This window comes from Leptinotarsa decemlineata, unplaced genomic scaffold (assembly GCF_025532065.1).
Source record: "Leptinotarsa decemlineata unplaced genomic scaffold, Ldec_3_MD MMD2_P_RNA_scaffold_2, whole genome shotgun sequence".
NCBI classification, from domain to species: domain Eukaryota; kingdom Metazoa; phylum Arthropoda; class Insecta; order Coleoptera; family Chrysomelidae; genus Leptinotarsa; species Leptinotarsa decemlineata.
In genome coordinates, this window is record NW_027412529.1 from 2,508,710 (window position 1) to 2,527,405 (window position 18,696).

General features: G+C 36.9%; 1 protein-coding gene across 11 annotated transcripts in view; it reads right to left on the minus strand.

Annotated features, from left to right (window-relative positions):
* Nucleotides 1-18,696, minus strand: part of Obsc (Obscurin) — a 167,813-nt gene that overhangs the window by 31,929 nt on the left and 117,188 nt on the right. For 10 of the 11 annotated variants that reach the window (XM_023161616.2, XM_023161615.2, XM_023161613.2 and 7 more), the window contains 10 exons: nt 17,214-17,501; nt 14,567-14,687; nt 14,387-14,511; nt 11,799-12,167; nt 8,089-8,106; nt 7,699-7,925; nt 6,455-6,622; nt 6,217-6,400; nt 5,730-6,135; nt 30-408 (listed from right to left, as the gene is read on the minus strand). In XM_023161616.2, the coding sequence (XP_023017384.2) occupies nt 30-408; nt 5,730-6,135; nt 6,217-6,400; nt 6,455-6,622; nt 7,699-7,925; nt 8,089-8,106; nt 11,799-12,167; nt 14,387-14,511; nt 14,567-14,687; nt 17,214-17,501 (2,285 nt within the window). The remainder of the gene's footprint in view (nt 1-29; nt 409-5,729; nt 6,136-6,216; nt 6,401-6,454; nt 6,623-7,698; nt 7,926-8,088; nt 8,107-11,798; nt 12,168-14,386; nt 14,512-14,566; nt 14,688-17,213; nt 17,502-18,696) is intronic. The other variant, XM_023161612.2, reaches the window with a different exon arrangement.

The following is an 18,696-nucleotide window of genomic DNA, read 5'->3' on the forward strand; positions in this document are numbered from 1 at the left end:
GAAAATAATGGAACTTGAACTTCTTATACCCTTCTTCCGTCGCACGTCATCAAAATCCTATCAGACGGAGCGATTGGCTGTCCATCCTTGGTCCATTCTGCCGTCGGTATGGGATTCCCTGTGAAAGGAGCTTCCAGTATGAGAGGTTGACCCTCGTCGGTTATAGTATCTCTGATGGAATGCAGGAACATCGGCCGTTCTTCGGGCTCGCCCGATTTGGAAGCGGATTTCACCGTCAGGAGCGCGGATGTGTCGACCTCCCCTGCTTCGTTGCTTGCGATGGCCTTGTATGTCAATGCGTCTCGTACGGCGTCGGCGGCGTCGAGAAGAAGGGCGCTGGTGCCGTCTGGTTGTTCGGACACTTTGATGTGTTTGTTGTCCGAGATTACTTCGGCGCCGTTTCTGCACCTGTAATTTGAACGGTAACGATGGGAAAGCTGCAGCAAGTCCTCATGAATTGACAAGACCTTCACTAACATTGTTGGAAAGAACAGTTCGAAGAATGATCGTGAGAGTTCCATTGTTATATTCAAATGCTAGCAGTCGCTGATAACGTAGATTGACAGATTTCGAGAGCTACCAGTAAAAGTGATAGACCATCAGTAAGTAATGGTAGTAAGTGCACTAATTGTGGAGTATGATTAAAGTATAGTGCTGAGAAAATTATTATTTTCATTATAAAGTATTTACTCCTTCTTTTAAAAAAGAAATTATCTTTCGGTTGCTTTGCCATAAATGTCATATCTCGTGAACTCGGATTTTCAGCAGCAATAAATGCATACTGTTCACTTATGGAGAGTCATCTCCAGTATGGAACTCCTTTCTGGGGCGCAGGCAGCCAGATTTTGATGCAGAGTATATTCGTTATCCAGAAAAGAGTTTTGAGAATAATATACAAATTGAATATGCGTGACTCGTGTAGGCCACTTTTCTGCAAAACTGAAATATTAACAATATTTGAGATACGCGCCACGTGACTGGGCAGTCTGTCTCGTTGAGGAATACGCTTGGCCGTCTGTTTGAATTATTTATGTCCGCAAAAATTCAAATCTCCCGCCACGATGTTCTGAAATGCGAAAGCGTGTGACAATTTGGTACACTCTGATTGGTTCACTGCTAGGCGACAGGACACCACGTGACAATTTGGTTGACTGGGTCACAGTATAATTGCTATAAGAACCAGTAGGATCACTTCCATGAAAATGTTGGTCAAGATTTCATTTTTTGCATTTTGGGGCGTGACCTGCTCTTGGGATCAACATTTCAAGCGGTGCAGTAGATCGACAGTGAATTGACAGATATTATGCAGAGTTGCCGGCGCATCGCCAAATATGTGATTTCTACAATTTACTTTCTTTTACAAAATTTTCAGTGGATAATTTCACGCATCCATAATATCTGACTAACGATAACTCTCATAACATCAATTGATACTTCAGATATATCATGTATAATCATCCAAATAGGTATTTTAACAAAAATTTTCGGTGTATTGATATATCACAGGATTGTTCAATTTGGCACTTGGCAACAGTGTGCCACATGCCATTTAGAGTCTCAAGTTTCAATTTCACGCCTGAATCAAGACTGTTTGGAAAACTTCTTTGGAAAGGTACGTCAACAAAATGGAAATTGTAGGAATCCCACACCCATTCAGTTTCAAAGAACATTTGGAAAAATGTTTTTATTGAATTACTTTGATAGTTCCGAAGGTTCTAATTGTTTGGAAGAATTTGATGGTATTCTAGGAACAATTACTCCAGAACTTGTTCAGGACAGCTCTTTATTGTTACCAAAACCAGAAAAGTTTATGCCTCTAAAAGTCTATACCACTGATTATAAACAGTTGAATATTATAGAAAAGAATGATATTATGTATATTGGTGGCTACTTCTTAAAAAGTGTTTCGAAAAGCATTCTTGCCATGTATGTACAGAATATGCACAGGGGCAGAAAGAATTGACAGACGTTACAATATATGCCCATTTTAGAGCATATCAGAATGCACAAAATGATACATTCGGTAATTTACAAATGCCTGAATATAGTTTTGTTGTGTTTCTGAATGCACTGGAAAACATTTTTTGTAATCAGTTCACTGAAAAAGCCACAGATAAAAATGTTGGAAATTCTATTAGAGCGTTGCTTTCTGAAATTACATTTCACAAACCATGTGAGCATTTTCCGTTAGACTATCTCATATCATTATTCGTAAGAGTGAGAATATTTTATAGCCTGAAATTCATAAATAGAGATTTGAGAAGCACCAAAACAAGAAAACCTCGTAGTGAGCTACTGATTGTCAATCACTGGTAGATGCTATAAAGTATTCCCAAATTATTATTATCTAAATGTTCCTGTAATAACAATGAAATAATATTTTCATCATCGTCATACTTATTCTAATTTACTACCGTAGGTTTGGCCGTTGTTTGAATGACTTCACTGACTCGACACCTTTTATAGTGGGGGAGACTCTCACAGTTCAAATTCAAACCTGCCACACAAATTTTTTACTTACGTAGAAGCAGTGACAGTAAGTGAGAGCGGTAACAAATATTAATTTATTTTATTTATTATGATATGTGGATATTTCATACTTGCTAAAAATACATATGTAACTGATTTGATAAAAACCCGAATTTAAAATAAAAAATGCTTTATTGAATAAGATTTAAGGTTGTTAGACATTCATCGTTTTTCCCATTTTGTCTTCAAATGTCACTTCTATTCTATCACCTTTTTTTGGAATTGACTTAATAAAAATCGTATCCGAGTTTATGTGGAGCAGTATATAAAAGATTCATGTGTCGAGCAATGTATATACACTGAACACGACTCCGCCAGTTGCGCGGGGGATCCAGCGCAGTAAAAACTTCATACCATCAACATCAAAGTGCCGACATCGAAGTGATCCTACTGGTTCTAATATAGCTATATACTGTGACTGGGTGGTCTGTCTGCCTTGCGAGCTGGCAGGCAACCTGGCTGGTGTGTTAGGACGTCTGTCTCGCTGAAGTAACGTATATTCGACATTCTTACATAATAGGATTTGGCGAATGTCTGGTAGAGAGCAACTACTTTTCTGGTTATTACTACGACAGATATAATAATAATAGTAATCGACTTCATTTCCCAAATTACAGATTCTCATATTTTTGTTTTTGACAATCATACTCATTCATATGAATTCATTGGCAGATAAGATCTTCAATGAACTGTTCTTCCACCTAATCCCAAAAATGCTGCCCTAATAAAATTTCAATATTATCATATCACATCACATCAACAACGTAAAACCTATCATCATCTTCACAATGGAGGAGGACAGTATCTGAATCACGAATCCATTCACCATCAATCCAAGAGCCTCACAAGGAAGAGAAGCTGTCACAACTAGCGCTTGCCTTTTTCTACATCAGAGGATTGTCGAAAAAAATAAGAAGAACTGGGTCCAAGTACAACATCAGAACACCATCCGTTGCAGGCTACCAAACACGGACTGCGTTTCCAATAATTTCATTTATCGGATACCCTGTGAATGCGGCAAATCCTATATCGGTGAAACTGAGAGGCTATTGAAAGTCGGCATTTCCGGGCACAAGAGAAACATATACAGCGAGGAGAAACCAGCAAATCGGAAATATCAGAGCATATTTCGATTCATTAACGTAACATTAAGTGGTCCCAAGCTGAGATCATCCACAGGGTGGAACACTGATTCAAGAGGAAGTTTAAAGAAGCTTCATATATGTTTTCCAACGACGCATTCAGCTAAGCTATCATGGAGATACGCAAACATATGGAAACCTGGAGGTTCCATCTTTTTGGGGGCTTTTCTGTTGATTAGAAGTTGTTTTTTAGCCAAGGATATCCAATGGTGATATCAAAAATATTTTTGAAAGCTATTGATCTTGTTGAAAAAACTGATGGAGTATTTATACGTACATTTCCTTGACCACCTCCAAAGAGGCAGTGCATGTGTGTCTAAGGAAAAATACCAGTTCATTGAAAACTATCACATGTGGTGTTCCACAAGGGTCTATTTTGGGCTCAGTTTTATTTTTGATTTACATAAATTCTGTTTCAAAATCATTTTTGGAAGGAAATATCAAGTTATACGCGGATGACACAACATTGCTTTATTTTTATAGTGATACTAAAGAAGTTTACAATAACATGAAAAATGACATTATATTGCTAACCTCTTGGTTAAATTATCATAAATTGAGTTTGAATTATGAAAAGTTTTCTTTAATGTTGATAACTAAGAACAAAATCACGAACAAAGAGAATTTGGCTGTTAACAACAATACGATTGAATATTGTAAAAACACAAAATTTTTAGGACTATACATTGATAAAATTCTTTGTTGGAATACTCATATTGAGATGTTAAAAATGAAAATCGGACCAATTTCAGAAATATTATTTAGGATTAGACATTTTTTTTGATTAAAATATCTCAAATGTATATATTATTGTTTGGTATATTCAAATCTACAATATTTGATTTCAATTTGGGGAACAGCTAATTCATGAATAATAAATCCTCTCAAGAGACTGCAAAATAAAATAATAAAATGTATATTTAAATTACCATATCTTGAACATACGTCAAATTTATATATACCATGTGATCTTTTAGATATTCAGTCTATTTTCCAGTCTAATTTCCATTCTATTGAAAAAAATCACAAACATTCGAATTTGGAATTCAATCAAATATATACCATCCATAACTATAATACAAGACAAGCAAAAAAACTACTAGTTAACATATCACTCAAAATTTGGGGAGAAATCAATATTTCATTTAGGAGTTAAAATATATATTAATCTTCCAGAGAAACTAAAAATGAATCAAAAAACAAAATTCCGATCGGAATTGAAAAAGTTTCTGCTTTCTTCCTTTAATTACAATTCTGATCTTCATATTACATTTTTTTGTTTTTAATTACCATTATAATTTAAAAATTTATGTATTTATATATGTATGTCTGTGTATATGTAAATATGTTTGTATTTATGTGCTGTATATTCAACTGATATTTGATATTGAAATTTTTCATTTAATAATTATTTTTAATTTTATCGCTGTTATAAACATTCTTGTTTCTTGAGATTAATAAAGATTCTTTTTCAACCATAGTGTGCGCTGGTCAGGCCCTATCCCCCGAAGCCCCGATACATTCTGGAGGGCGCGCCAGCATTATCAACCAATGACCACTCCCCACATCGTGGGGTAAGTGATTATTGGGTCCAAGAATCATGTGCCCTGAGCAAGCGTAGTGAGCCAAAAATGACAGCCTTCTGCATCTGTGCGGCTAAGATTTCTGCCTATTATTATTATTAAAAACGGTCAGCTCCCTGTAAAAGGTCAACTCGCGCTAAATCGATGAAGTGAAGAGAGGAAAGGAAACTAGTTACCAACTAGATTCAAGAATATGTTACACATATTCAGTTTTGCAGAGTACAGAATGAATAAATGAATAATACGTATTCTGAGAAATCATCAGTTTACCAATTAGTCATCAACCTGACAATTAAAGATTGCGATTCAAAAACAAACTCACACTCAAATTCATAGAAAAGTGGAAGAAACATTAGATTACAGTGTCACCAAAGCCGAAAAAATCTTTAGACTGAGGCTAAAAAATACGAAATATAGCCTCTCAAACGCATGTGAAAGTTTACATTGGACAGCAGACAGTCCACAATAAACTCACCAAGTGATCTTAGGAGCAGGAAAACCTTCGGCCTTGACCTCAAACTTAACCGGGAAGCCTTCCACGACGGTCTGTGGCTGCAGTCTCTGGATAAACTCCGGCTTCGTCGGCCTCTTCTCTACCCCCACTTTAGCATCGCCTGTTGCTTCTCCAAGTTTGTTCGTCACTTGCACTTGGTAGTTACCAGCAGACTCCGGCTTCATCATGTCCACCACCAGAGCCACCCTGCCGTCCGGATGATTTTCAAAGTGGACGTTGGAGGAAGCACGTACTGGGACGCCATCTTTGAACCATTTGATTTCCGGAGGCGGGTAAGCCTCCACTTTGGCGTCGAGACGCAGAGACTCGCCCAATGGTACCTTGACATCCTTGAAGCATTTGACGAATTTGGGCCTCTGAGGTTTTTCTGTAACAGTGAAGATATATTTTGAATCGTTCTTTTTTTGCAACGTTGATAGTTTTTTGAGGTTATGATACGGTTACTTACGGGTAACTGCGACAGCACAAAGGTACGCAGTTTCTCCATTGGAATTCATGACGACTAATTTATACGCGCCGCTGTCAGAGGGCTTACACTTATCGATGTTGAGTTTGACTGTTCCATCCGGTAAGACTGTCGTCTTGATGTTGTCATCTTCCAGAAGCGGTTCTCCATTCTTGAACCAAGAAACCTGAAAGTTGTAAACTTATAAGCACTTTGATCCGCAAGATTATATTGTTCTTACGATTGGTTTTGGACTTCCGTTGATTTTGGCTTTCAGCTCCAAGGGTTCTCCTTCATTAACGTCAACATTTCTGTCCAACTTCTTACCGAAAGATGGCGGAGTTTGCAACATTGAGACTTTTGATGAAGTTTCAGCTTCGCCCACAATATTCACAGCGACAGCTTTATACTGGGAATGAGGAATAAATACAGAAAGCATTCATAATTTTAATGAAACTCAACTGAGATCAGAAATAGCCCACATCAAATAGATTTTTGGATATCGGTTAGTTATCAATATCGGTTAGGTATAGATAACGGCTTATAAATGATCAGAATAACCTGGCCGGTAGCCAGGTTATGGACAAACTTGATGGACTAATTGTCAGACCCGGCAGATATGACTCACTAGACTATTCGAATCGAATACTTACTTACTCTTACAAGACGAGATTAATGAGATCAGACAAAATGGCCAGAGTAAACCAGACAGACCGGATAAGTTCAACTTGTCAGATGTATCAGACGAAAAGACCAAACAGATTAATCGAACACATCCGATATATGAGTTAGACCTGAGGGATTGGGAAGACTAGAAACATTATATAGACCATAAAGATTGGACAATAAGGACAGTTAGGATAGGCATATCAGATAAGACCGGCAATAAGCCGGTCATACCAGATAGGTTCCACAGAATAGACACACCAGTCGGACAGACCAAATGAACCAAATCAGATCAAATGAACCAGATAGGCCCGTCAGATCTGATAAACAGAAAAAGAAAGTCAGATAAGCCATATCAAGTAGATCATCAGGCAGATTAGGAGGGAAGGAAGGATGAAGAATACCAAGAAGATGAGATAGACCGTACAGATCACACATCCATGACAAACTCGAGAGACCATCAGATCAGACAGACCAGATAGATCAAATAAAATGGACAGATTAGATAGACCAGACAGACCAGAAGGACTAGGAAAACTAGATAGATTGGGCAGGCTACCTGGATCAGTAGATGGGACAGAAAAGTTTTCAAAAATGTTATTCAGTACTATATGAAGTTAGACGAGTCTAACTCGAGTCAAATTGAAATTATCATTTGGTATGGCAGACACAATTTGGATTATAGTGCACTTTTACTGTAGAAGCCATATAAAAACCGAGATAGGAAAAACACTAGGTAGAAGGGGTAACATTGAATTTTTCACATTGAAATATAAACACCAATCAAACACTCAATGAACAGAGCGAAAAAATACTTACGAAGCCTGCAAAACCTTCATCGAAACCAATGACTGTCAATTTGCTGGTCACTTGAGTCTCCGTCACAGTTTCGATCTTGTGATTTGCATCTTCAGTTATAGGTTTACCGTTGAGAGACCAACGTATTTCCGGTTTCGGTAGACCGTCTGCTCGCACCATCAGAGCCACTTCCTGTTTGTGCTCAACTTGATCGTCACTGAGTCCAGTGATAAACTTCGGACGTTCAGCTGTAGATTGAAAATGAAGTTGAGTAGGTTGACAATATTCAGATTGTAAGTTTGTGTTAAGTGTGAGTGACTGTGCCAGGGCTTTTGCGAGTAATGTTAAATACCGTAAGGATTTACTATATACAGAGCGTTATAAGAAGCGAGATATTTATTTAAGACTTACTCGTGGGTTCCGCTTCCTCTGGAAAAACAAAATTGTTCATCTGATTATTTGTGGTAAATTTGATAGAGATGATAAAGAGGTCATCTTTATTACTTTTTGAATAATAATTTGAAAATATATAATAAGAGTTGGGAAAGAATACAGTGAGCATATTTTTTGAAGATTATTGTGAAAAACATTTTTGAAAATTTGAATTTTATTTTTATTTTATTTTACTTTATTCTATTTTATTCTCCATACAGACTTAACAGCCTAATTACATGGGAATCCTAATTACAAATTAATTGTGTGAGCTTCTATACATATACACTGAAATATTTATTTTCAAACTCATTCTCTATGATCACAGTTATATTTTTAATAAATAATTAATAACATCATATCTGAAACCTGAGAAGGAATTACTGAAATCAAAATTTTCTAAAACATTAATTTCATTTGCTTTACGAAGCATGGTTGAGAGCAGTTATTTTTTTATTTTTATTTTATCCTATAACAAATCCCAACATTTTGTTAGCCCTTTTACAAATTTCTTCAAAGTGTTTCGAAAATGACAAAATGTGATTACAAATAATCCCAAAATCTTTCACTTCATTTTTCTGTTAAGGAAAGTATCTCCAATTTTGTCATTAAATTCAAAAAAAGGTAACGATATTACATTTATCAATATTAGTGCAACACAATCTCTGATGGTTTGAATTTCTTTAAAGCATTTGAAATATCTGCAGAAAGAAGCCCTTTAGAAAAATGTAAACATGATGTTAGATCATTGATAAATAAAAAAACAGCAAAGGCCCTAAGTTTGATCCCTGTGGAACACTCGAGTTGATTTCATAGGGATCAGAGTAAATACCATTATATCTGACTACAAAATTACGATTCTGGAGGTGATTATTGACTAAACTTTATCGAAAGCTTTCGAAAAATCTGTAAAAAACGTATCAAGTTGCTGTTCATTCTCAAAAGTTTTGTAAACATCATTGGTGAATAGAAATAAATTTGTATTTATAGATTTTTTATTAACAAAACCATGTTGCCACTCGTCAATAGTATTTTGAGCATGAAAATAAATTTTATGTTGCCGGTGCGCATATTATGGAAATTCCCTTATAATTAGTGATATCGTTTTTGTACCCGATTTTGGAAATGGGTACACATATGGCTGACTTCCAAATCAATGGAAACTCTTTATTTTTAATCGCTAGATGAATAGAAGTAGAGATTTCAACCATTCAGAACATGCTTTCAGTACATATGGTGGTATATGGTCAACTCCATCAGATTTCTTTGGTTTAAATTTTTTACAGCTAATCGAAAATCCGGTTCGTCAATTTAGTTCAACGGAAATATATCGTTTGTGATATGACTTTCCGTGAATTTCATATTATAATCTGATTTTGGTGCTGTATAGATGGATGAAAAATTTTGTGCAAAATCATGAGCAACTTGACTTGTCTTATGTAAACACCATTTAAATAAAAGTGATCTCTTTTTGTACTATTATTAGATCTCTTTTTGTCGACAAAAGTCCAAAATGCATTTACATCTGACGTAATATTAATTTCGGTTTCAGTTAAATATTTCTTATAACTCTCCCTTATACTAGTTTTAACTTTTTTTCTTATTTCTAATTACATTTTGTATAATTTTCAGATATTTTTCTTAAACTTCTATGTTTTTCTTTTTCTTTCAACATAATTTTTATGTCACTTGTAAACCAGTTTGGATAGTGTTTTTTATTTGGCCTTGTATTGGACGACTTCGATACGCATTCATTAAATATTTCATATTGGCAATTATCGCAATGAACTATGGAAAGTTCCAGCGATAATGAGTTTGAAAATATGCCACACGAAATTTCTGATGCAGCAGATATTGCTCTAGAAGAAATGCCAAACTATTACAGACAATGTAAGTTTGGTTATTTTGTGCAAAAATCTGGAATAGTCAAATCCTCCATATTATGGAGACTGTACTCTATGTTGAATAGTACTTTCCATTTTAGTGAAAAAAAATGTGAACACACCACTATCCCAAAGGTTATTGTATTTCTCGAAAGGAAGAATGTTGGTTGTAGAGTAAAGAAATCAGGAGTCTCCAACAGCGACACCAAATTCATTACATATGTAATGTTGAAGGTTACATTACCAAATTTTACAATTGTAGGATATGAAAGTATCAGCTCAATTTGCTTTACTTTCAGGTAGCAACCATTATTGGGTTAGCCAGTGTGGAAAAAACCAACAAAAATGTCAATGTATCTTATAAACAAACGACAAGGAAGACACGTTGCTTGTAAAAATACTAGACTCTAGAACACATATTGAGAGAACTTTTGTTGAAATTGGAAAAGAAAACCTGTTGTTTTATAGACAAAATTTATCTTCACAGTGATAACATACTCTACATATTCGATTCAGCCTGTTGGCATCCACAGTTTTGGGAATCTTGGATTGAGAATCGCAGAATTTTTAAATGAACCCAATCCTAAAAATTACACAGGCCATAGCATTGGCGAACTTTAGGCACGTTATTTGTTGATAATGACAGAGACACGGTGGCTGGAAGTCTACCAATGTCGCTGAAGGATATACAGAGTATTCACTTACAATCAAAATTGAAATTGCCAAGACCATTCGAACTTGACAAAAATCAATGTGGAATGAAATCTCACCTTGTTCTGACTTCAACAAAATGCATTTAAATATACCAAGAATAAGAATTGGAATATTTTTGTTAGTACCTATCTTCTGTTCGGATTTCAATATTTAATACAAATGAGAATTAAAACTTTCGACATTTTTTCTACGAAAAAATATAATAAGTGTTTCATTGATTCGTTAGTCTACACGTTTCTCTAATGCAAGTGTACGTAACTCACCCGAAAACATATTTTTGGGATCACAGACTTAGAATTTTGTCTTTTCTTTCGAAAAACAGTATTTTTCGGCCTTATTACGCGATTTACTATTTTTTCATCCTACATTGATGCAAATGCATTATATTCATCATAAGAAGAAAGACGCACGCGTTCGCTTCTTTTTCGACCCTTTTTCGTGCGTTTTTGATCGTTTTGCGTGCATCTTCGATCGTTTTGCGTGCGTCTACGATCGTTTTGCGTACGTCTTCGATCGTTTTGAGTGCGTCTTCGATCGGTTTTCTTGTGTTTTCGATCGTTTTGCGTGTGTTTTCGACCGTTATACCTTGCTTCTGTTAGTTGAATTTCCGGTGTCACAGAATCCGCCTTGCTCATCTACTGAATCCAATCCTAATCCAAGTAAACTAATTTGTTCAGTACTATTGGAGGCAGTTAAAACTATTTTGTTGTTGATTTTTTTCATTCACCACTTTGAATGAAAGCTCAATTTCATTAGCCTCAAAATGATAAAGCATATGATGAATTGGAATGTTGACTTCCGATGTCCTTCAGTGGCTCTTTTACCCCATAATATGGGGTAGGATTAATATTAATTGATTTACAATTCTTTTGTTGATGGCTATTGATTTTCCACCAAATTCTTTATGCTATATTTTTTTTTTGTAATCGATTTTTCATTTAGTTCACTGGCAAAGGTTTCTCCCCAAAGTTTTCTATAAATGTTGACTTGTCTTTGATTCAATAATTTTCCAGTTTGTAAAAAAATGTGTTACATTGTCAACAGAATACAACGTCATGTACAAATTGGAAGAACCCCGTTTCGGATACTTACTGATCGTCTTCAGTCGTGCCTCCGAACTGTTCTCCCCCAGCTCGTTCTTCGCCGTGACCTTGTAGTAACCTTCATCTGCCAACATGACCTTATGGAAGATCAGCTTGTACGTCTTGTTGGCCTTATCTTCTACTATCTTGATGAGGTCGTTAGTTTCCACGAACTCTCCGTCTTTACTCCAGAAAACTTGTGGTTCCGGATTGGCGTGGACGATAACAGTGAATTCGGTGGCTTCTCCGGGTACTACTCTGGAGTCTTCCGGACCTTCTATCTCAGGGCGCATTACTATGGTGAGTTTGGCGCTGCTGTCGCATTGGCCCCATTTGTTCTTGGCCTTTATCGTGTATTTGCCACTATTAGAGGGGTCACCTTCAAGTAAAATAATAAATTATTTTAGTCGATATGGGAAAATATCGTGGTTGAGTATTGAAAAAAAAATCATCATAAATACAAGTATATCTGAAGAACTGAATTGGTATGTTTCTAGTGAAATTACAAAATCTTGTAGCCATTTCTGTGGAAATTCCTATTGAAATCACTATAGGAATTACCATAGAAACTATTACAGAGATTATAGTCAAGAATCGGCGGGTTAGCTGTCTTTGTTCATCTTCCACTGCGCCTGAGCTACTATGCATGCTGTTTTTGGCGAGTGCATTGGCTTGGGCTGTGGGGGTTGAGCAAACCGGTCATCTTTGTTTGCTTCCACGTAGCCCCGCTGGATACGGGAATGACAGAATCACTTGTAGTTCTGTTATTCCCTAACAGAAGAGCATTCCAACGATGGCTTGATCCTGAGTTGTGTGTTTCCCTGCCGAGCTAATGAATGACATTGAGATAGATACCGGACGCCCTCTCGTCGTAGCATCGCCCTGCCACGGTAATGCGGAGCTCTGCCGTGATTGACCTTCTTTCCTTATCTACTCGTGGGACTTTTATGGAAAGAGTAAACTAAAACTTCTTTCTGACGCTGAGTGTAAAGAGGAGATGGATGTCGAGTTTACGACTCCAACTGACCTCTCTGTAAATTCAGATCAAGAGCGAGTCTACAGAGGAGATGAATGTTGAGCTTACGACTCCAACTGACCTCCCTGTAAACTGTAACTGTACCTAAAAAAATGGTTTGGTGGTGTAGCCAGGAAACGACTGAGTCGTCTCCTCAAGAGCGGGGTACCTTATGAAACCGTCTTGCACCAAATTCTTGAGCGTCTTACGCAGAATCTGTCCCAAGTGGAGGAACAAACCCCCCTCATGGGCAGGTTAGCAAACTTTTGCGCTCAAGTGATGATCCATCAAAACCAGAGGCGAAAAAGCCCTGCACGGTTGAATCTAAGGCATCTTCAGGTGTAGTTAGCGTGCTACAACCCTCATATGGGAAGGTTTTCGCAGGTATCAAGGTGGGAATCTTGCATTTTGACTCTCCGACTACCTCATTGATGATGAAACAGCAGAGCATATACTTTGTGTTGCCCCGCCTAAAAGACCACTCACAATACAAACTGATCGGCTTAGTTAAGAAGCTGGGTTTATTTGCTCGAGTGTGAATAGTTGTTAGCCACAATAAACCTTTGCGGTTTGCGGTGGAGGGTCGAATAGACCCATTCACTTTGGACCTAACCTAACATAACATAGTCGAGAATAGTTTGAATTGAAGGGGTTATATTTTTGAGAGTGATTAATTTTTGGGAAAGAAAGTTTTTGGCTTTCTACTACTCCATCTTGATACAAAAAAAAAGATGAAGTAGTAGAAATCCAAAAAACGTTCTTTCCCAAAAATTAATCAATCCTAAAAATATAACCCCTTCAATTCAAGTAAGATTCCTCTTGGCTGGGATTAAATCAAATAGGTTGGAAATCGTAATTCATGAATGAATTCTGTGTATTTTCTTTAATGTTATCCAATTTGGTACTGAAGAGCCTTGGGGCAAGTGTCTTAAGGCGAAACATCGATGTATACCAGTGAGGATGACAGTGTTCCATGTAAGTGCAATTTGTTACCATTTATTTAAAGTTGAACTCATGTGAATGATATCTGATTTTATTCCACAATGAATGTGGAATAAAATCAGTGAGGATGACAGTGTTCCATGTAAGTGCAATTTGTTACCATTTATTTAAAGTTGAACTCATGTGAATGATATCTGATTTTATTCCACAATGAATGTTTGAAATTAAAATTGGGAGAAAAGTATCTTCTGTATATTTCAGTGTTCATATAGAAGTATTTGTTTTGAAAGAATTTTTTTTCTTTCGTGTAATTCAATGTTTATATGAAAGTAGCTGTTTCAGGAGCACATTCTTTCAGTTTGTGTCTGAAATTTACTTCTTTGCATGATCTACACATCCCTCCTTTCTTTGAAAGACTCCCTCGTTTTTTTTGTATCAAGATGGAGTAGTAGAAAGCCAAAAACTTTTTTTCTCAAAAATAATATTTTTGAAACTGACTTGGGGAAAAATGTTTTTTATGTATAATTTTTTTATCATAATCAAATGTTGAATGGAAAAAAAGTGTAATTGATTGATTGTGAAATTCCCCTCAGAAATATATGATAAAATAATGCTACACTTTCGAAAAACTTTCAACTCACATCTTGGAATCGTCAAAGAATAGGAACACTCATTGAGTCCGTCTTCTATTTCATGGTCCTCAGTTTCCAGTATCATTTTACTCTGCTCGAATTCATCGTTCGATATTTCGTTACCATCTCTACACCTGGAACGATAACAATAAATGAAAAAGTTGGTCGTCAATGATTTGAAATCATTACCAGGTGACTTCGGGAACTGGATCTCCAACCACAACAGCTTTGAATGTGACGGAATTTTTCTTCACGATGGTTTGATCCTTCAGTCCTTCTTTCAGTTTTGGTCTCCTCAAGTCTTTTTCAGCTGTAATCAATGGAAGAAAGTCATACATAAAGGTTAACAAAGTTGAAGGAGTTTGGATTATCAACTTACCAGATGAGACCAAATAGTGAATATGAAAATCCATATAATTTTCTAATGATGACAAAAAACACAAGTGGACAGTGTATTCAATGATACTGTGAATAAAACTGTTGATGTCGACTATGATTTCTTATGGCAAAGTTAAAGCGTTGAGGACTCAAAACAGTTCAATGTGCCTTTCCGAAAACGAAGAAGCACAACCTTCATTTTACAGAACAGAGGCATCTCAAATGTTTTTGTCAGAGTGTAGAGTACTCGATAGCCCAACTTGGGCTATACTACGTTTGTTTGAAGGTGATTGACAATGTTTCGTGATGAATTTCACTAGTTCGGACTTCCATTGTCTACTATATAAAATGATTTGAAATCCCTGAAACAAGTAAAGAAGAATAATTAAAAAAAGAATAGCTGAAGATAACAATTATATTAAGCAAACAATAAACCTGAAATGAAATGATAGTGAAATAACCTACGAGTAAAAATATAATAATTGAATAAATAAAATAAAAATTAAAGGAATGAAAAAAGAAAATAATAAAAAAGTGTAGAGATTCCATGTCACGTTAGTTCACGACGTTTCGATTGTTGGTATCTACAATCGTCTTCGGGTGATGACTGGACTGATTCCTCCGAGAGATGACTATTTATAGGTAGTTGAAATACTTTCACTTTCTCTGCTTTCCATTTTCCGCTTCACTGATTCCGTGAGAGATGACCGTTTTGGCAGGAGTTGGCCATTTTTCGTTTGATGATAGGTTTCCATATGTTTCGTATTTCTACGCTGACCTGGCTGAATACGTTATTGGACAACATGTATGCGGCTTCCTTAAATTTTCTCCTAAGCCAATGTTCCTCTCTGTGCAAGATCTCAGCTTGGGACCACTCGATGTTGTGTTGATGGGTCCAAACATGGTCTGCTATTCCTGATTTGCTGGTTTCTCCTCGCTGTGTGTGCTTCTTGTGCTCGGCGATGCGAACATTCAATGGCCTCTTAGTTTCACCAATATAGGATTTTCCGCACTCACAGGGTATCCGGTAAATGCAATTCTTGGAATCGCAGTCCGCGTTTGGGGGCCTGGTTTCCGTGAGGCTGCTACGGATAGTGTTACCGGATCTGAAACAGGTTCTTATGTTGTACTTGGAACCAATTCTTCTTATCCTCTCCGATAATCCTCTGATGTAGGGAAGTGCAAGCACTGGTTGTGACGGCTTCTCTTCCTTGCGAGGCTCCTGCTGTCTTTTAGCCAAAGTCTTCTCTACCATAGCTTTGGAGTATCCATTCCGCTGAAGATCATTTTTGATGATGTCTAGTTCCTTCTCGAGACCTTCCTTTGTATTACAGAGCCCAAAAGCACGGTCTAATAGAGTCTTGATGATTCCTCTTTTTGTCGATTGATGGTGGTTGGATTCGTGGTTCAGATCCGGTAACACTATCCGTAGCAGCCTCACGAAAACCAGGCCCCCAAACGCGGACTGCGATTCCAAAAATTGCATTTACCGGATACCCTGTGAGTGCGGAAAATCCTATATTGGTGAAACTAAGAGGCCATTGAATGTTCGCATCGCCGAACACAAGAAGCACACACAGCGAGGAGAAACCAGCAAATCAGGAATAGCAGACCATGTTTGGACCCATCAACACAACATCGAGTGGTCCCAAGCTGAGATCTTGCACAGAGAGGAACATTGGTTTAGGAGAAAATTTAAGGAAGCTGCATACATGTTGTCCAATAACGTATTCAGCCAGGCCAGCGTAGAAATACGAAACATATGGAAACATATCATCAAACGAAAAATGGCCAACTCCTGCCAAAACGGTCATCTCTCACGGAATCAGTGAAGCGGAAAATGGAAAGCAGAAAAAGTGAAAGTATTTCAACGACCTATAAATAGTCATCTCTCGGAGGAATCAGTCCAGTCAATACCCGAAGACGATTGTAGATACCAACAATCGAAACGTCGTGAACTAACGTGACTTGGAATCTCTACACTTTTTTATTATTTTCTTTTTTCATTCCTTTAATTTTTATTTTATTCATTCAATTATTATATTTTCACTCGTAGGTAATTTCACTATCATTTCATTTCAGGTTTATTGTTTGCTTAATATAATTGTTTTCTTCAGCTATTCTTTTTTTAATTATTCTTTTTTACTTGTTTCAGGAATTTCAAATCATTTTATATAGTAGACAATGGAAGTCCGAACTAGTGAAATTGGGCTATACTCTTTTTAAATTTTCGTTACTAGGTTGCATAACAAGTTACACAGGCTTGAATGACTTTGAAATAACGTAGAATAAATAACGAACTGATATATGGATCATTTCACTGAATGTAAAGTTATGAGTTCCATAAGGTCCTCTTCCAAAATGATTGAAATTCTGTTAGAGATATTGAACATGTTGCTTACCGTCATCTTTATATTATATTTCACCGATTATATGTTATAACAATGATGCTACTCACGTGTAACTTCCAAAACCGCCTGATGTTTGACATCTCCAAGAGGATTGCTCAAGATGCATTGATAAACGCCTGCGTCCTTCATTTCCAATTTTTTTATTTCCAGTTTGAATTCTTCACCATTGTGACTGGTGGTCATTCTGAGGTTGCTATCAGGCTTGATCTCCTTACCGTCCAGTGTCCAAGTTCCTACTGGAGGAGGATTCGCGAATCCTCTAACGATGTATGTAATATCTAAGGATTCAGGCCTGGATCCATCTTTCATGTTCGTATCCAGGATTATTGGTATGGCTGAATGGATGGAAGAAAGTATTAGTTTTCGATAGCGGATGACTTTAGGTATACTGGAGTTTCTAATTTTTGACGCTTGTAGGTTGAAAGTAAACAAGGGACTATAAATAAGATGTGATGTCGATACTGGTTTGGTGAGACTGCGAATATCCGAAGGAACTTGCAAACAAGAATTGATTGAATTGGTTGATCAACAACACTATATGTGTGGTTGGAACCAGTTGTAGGTATATCGAAATATTTGGCAGGAGGAATGAGTGAATAAGAAACAAAGACGGATCGGATCAGAAATTAGAAAACACCTGAACAAATAAGGGAGTAACTCCATATTCCAAATTGACCTGGAACCAATACCTGGACAGGATAAAAAGGAAAGCGGAGGTAGCACTGATGCTCGCCAGACGCACCTATGGAAAAACATTGGGGCTAAAACCAGACATGGTATATTGGCTATAAATGATGGTGGTTAAACCCATGATAACATACGCATCTCTGGTCTGGTGGCTAAAGATGAAGCAGGCGACTGCTATCAGCAAACTAGACAAGGTGCAAAGACTTGCATGTTTGGGAATGACGGGAGCAATGAGAACTACCCCAACAGCTGCATTTTAGACACCCCTGAATCTACATCCTTTACACTTAGGGGGAGGCCAGGGTTTAGACTGGAAAACTCAGCGAACTACAGAAGATCGGACCGAACAGAAATTCCGGAACACGTGGAGGAGCACATATTGAATATGTGCACGGACCACATGACACCGAAGTACACCTTCAACACAAACTTCACGGTCAAAACCATAAGCCGTGAAGAGTGGACGACCATTAGTCATCCCAAAAACATGTTTGGAAAAAACACTTGCTATACAGATGGATCGAAGATCAAACATGGAACGAGAGCTGGAATATTCTGGAGACTTGGACTAAATGGACAAGTCAGACAGCTCCCAAGGGACTAAAAAAAAAGAAGAACTGCGTTGCAGGTAATGCAACAGATGGACATAGGTTTTGCATGTACAGTCAAAATTATGTAAAGAATGAAATGATACGAACTGATACAGTGAATAAAATGATTAAGAATGAATTTAATTGGAAGACGAAGTAGATGAAAATGAATTTTCCATTGATTTGTAGGAAATGGATGGATCGAATAGGTTCCAAGAAGCAAAAACGGTTTCTGATAACATAAGTGACTAAA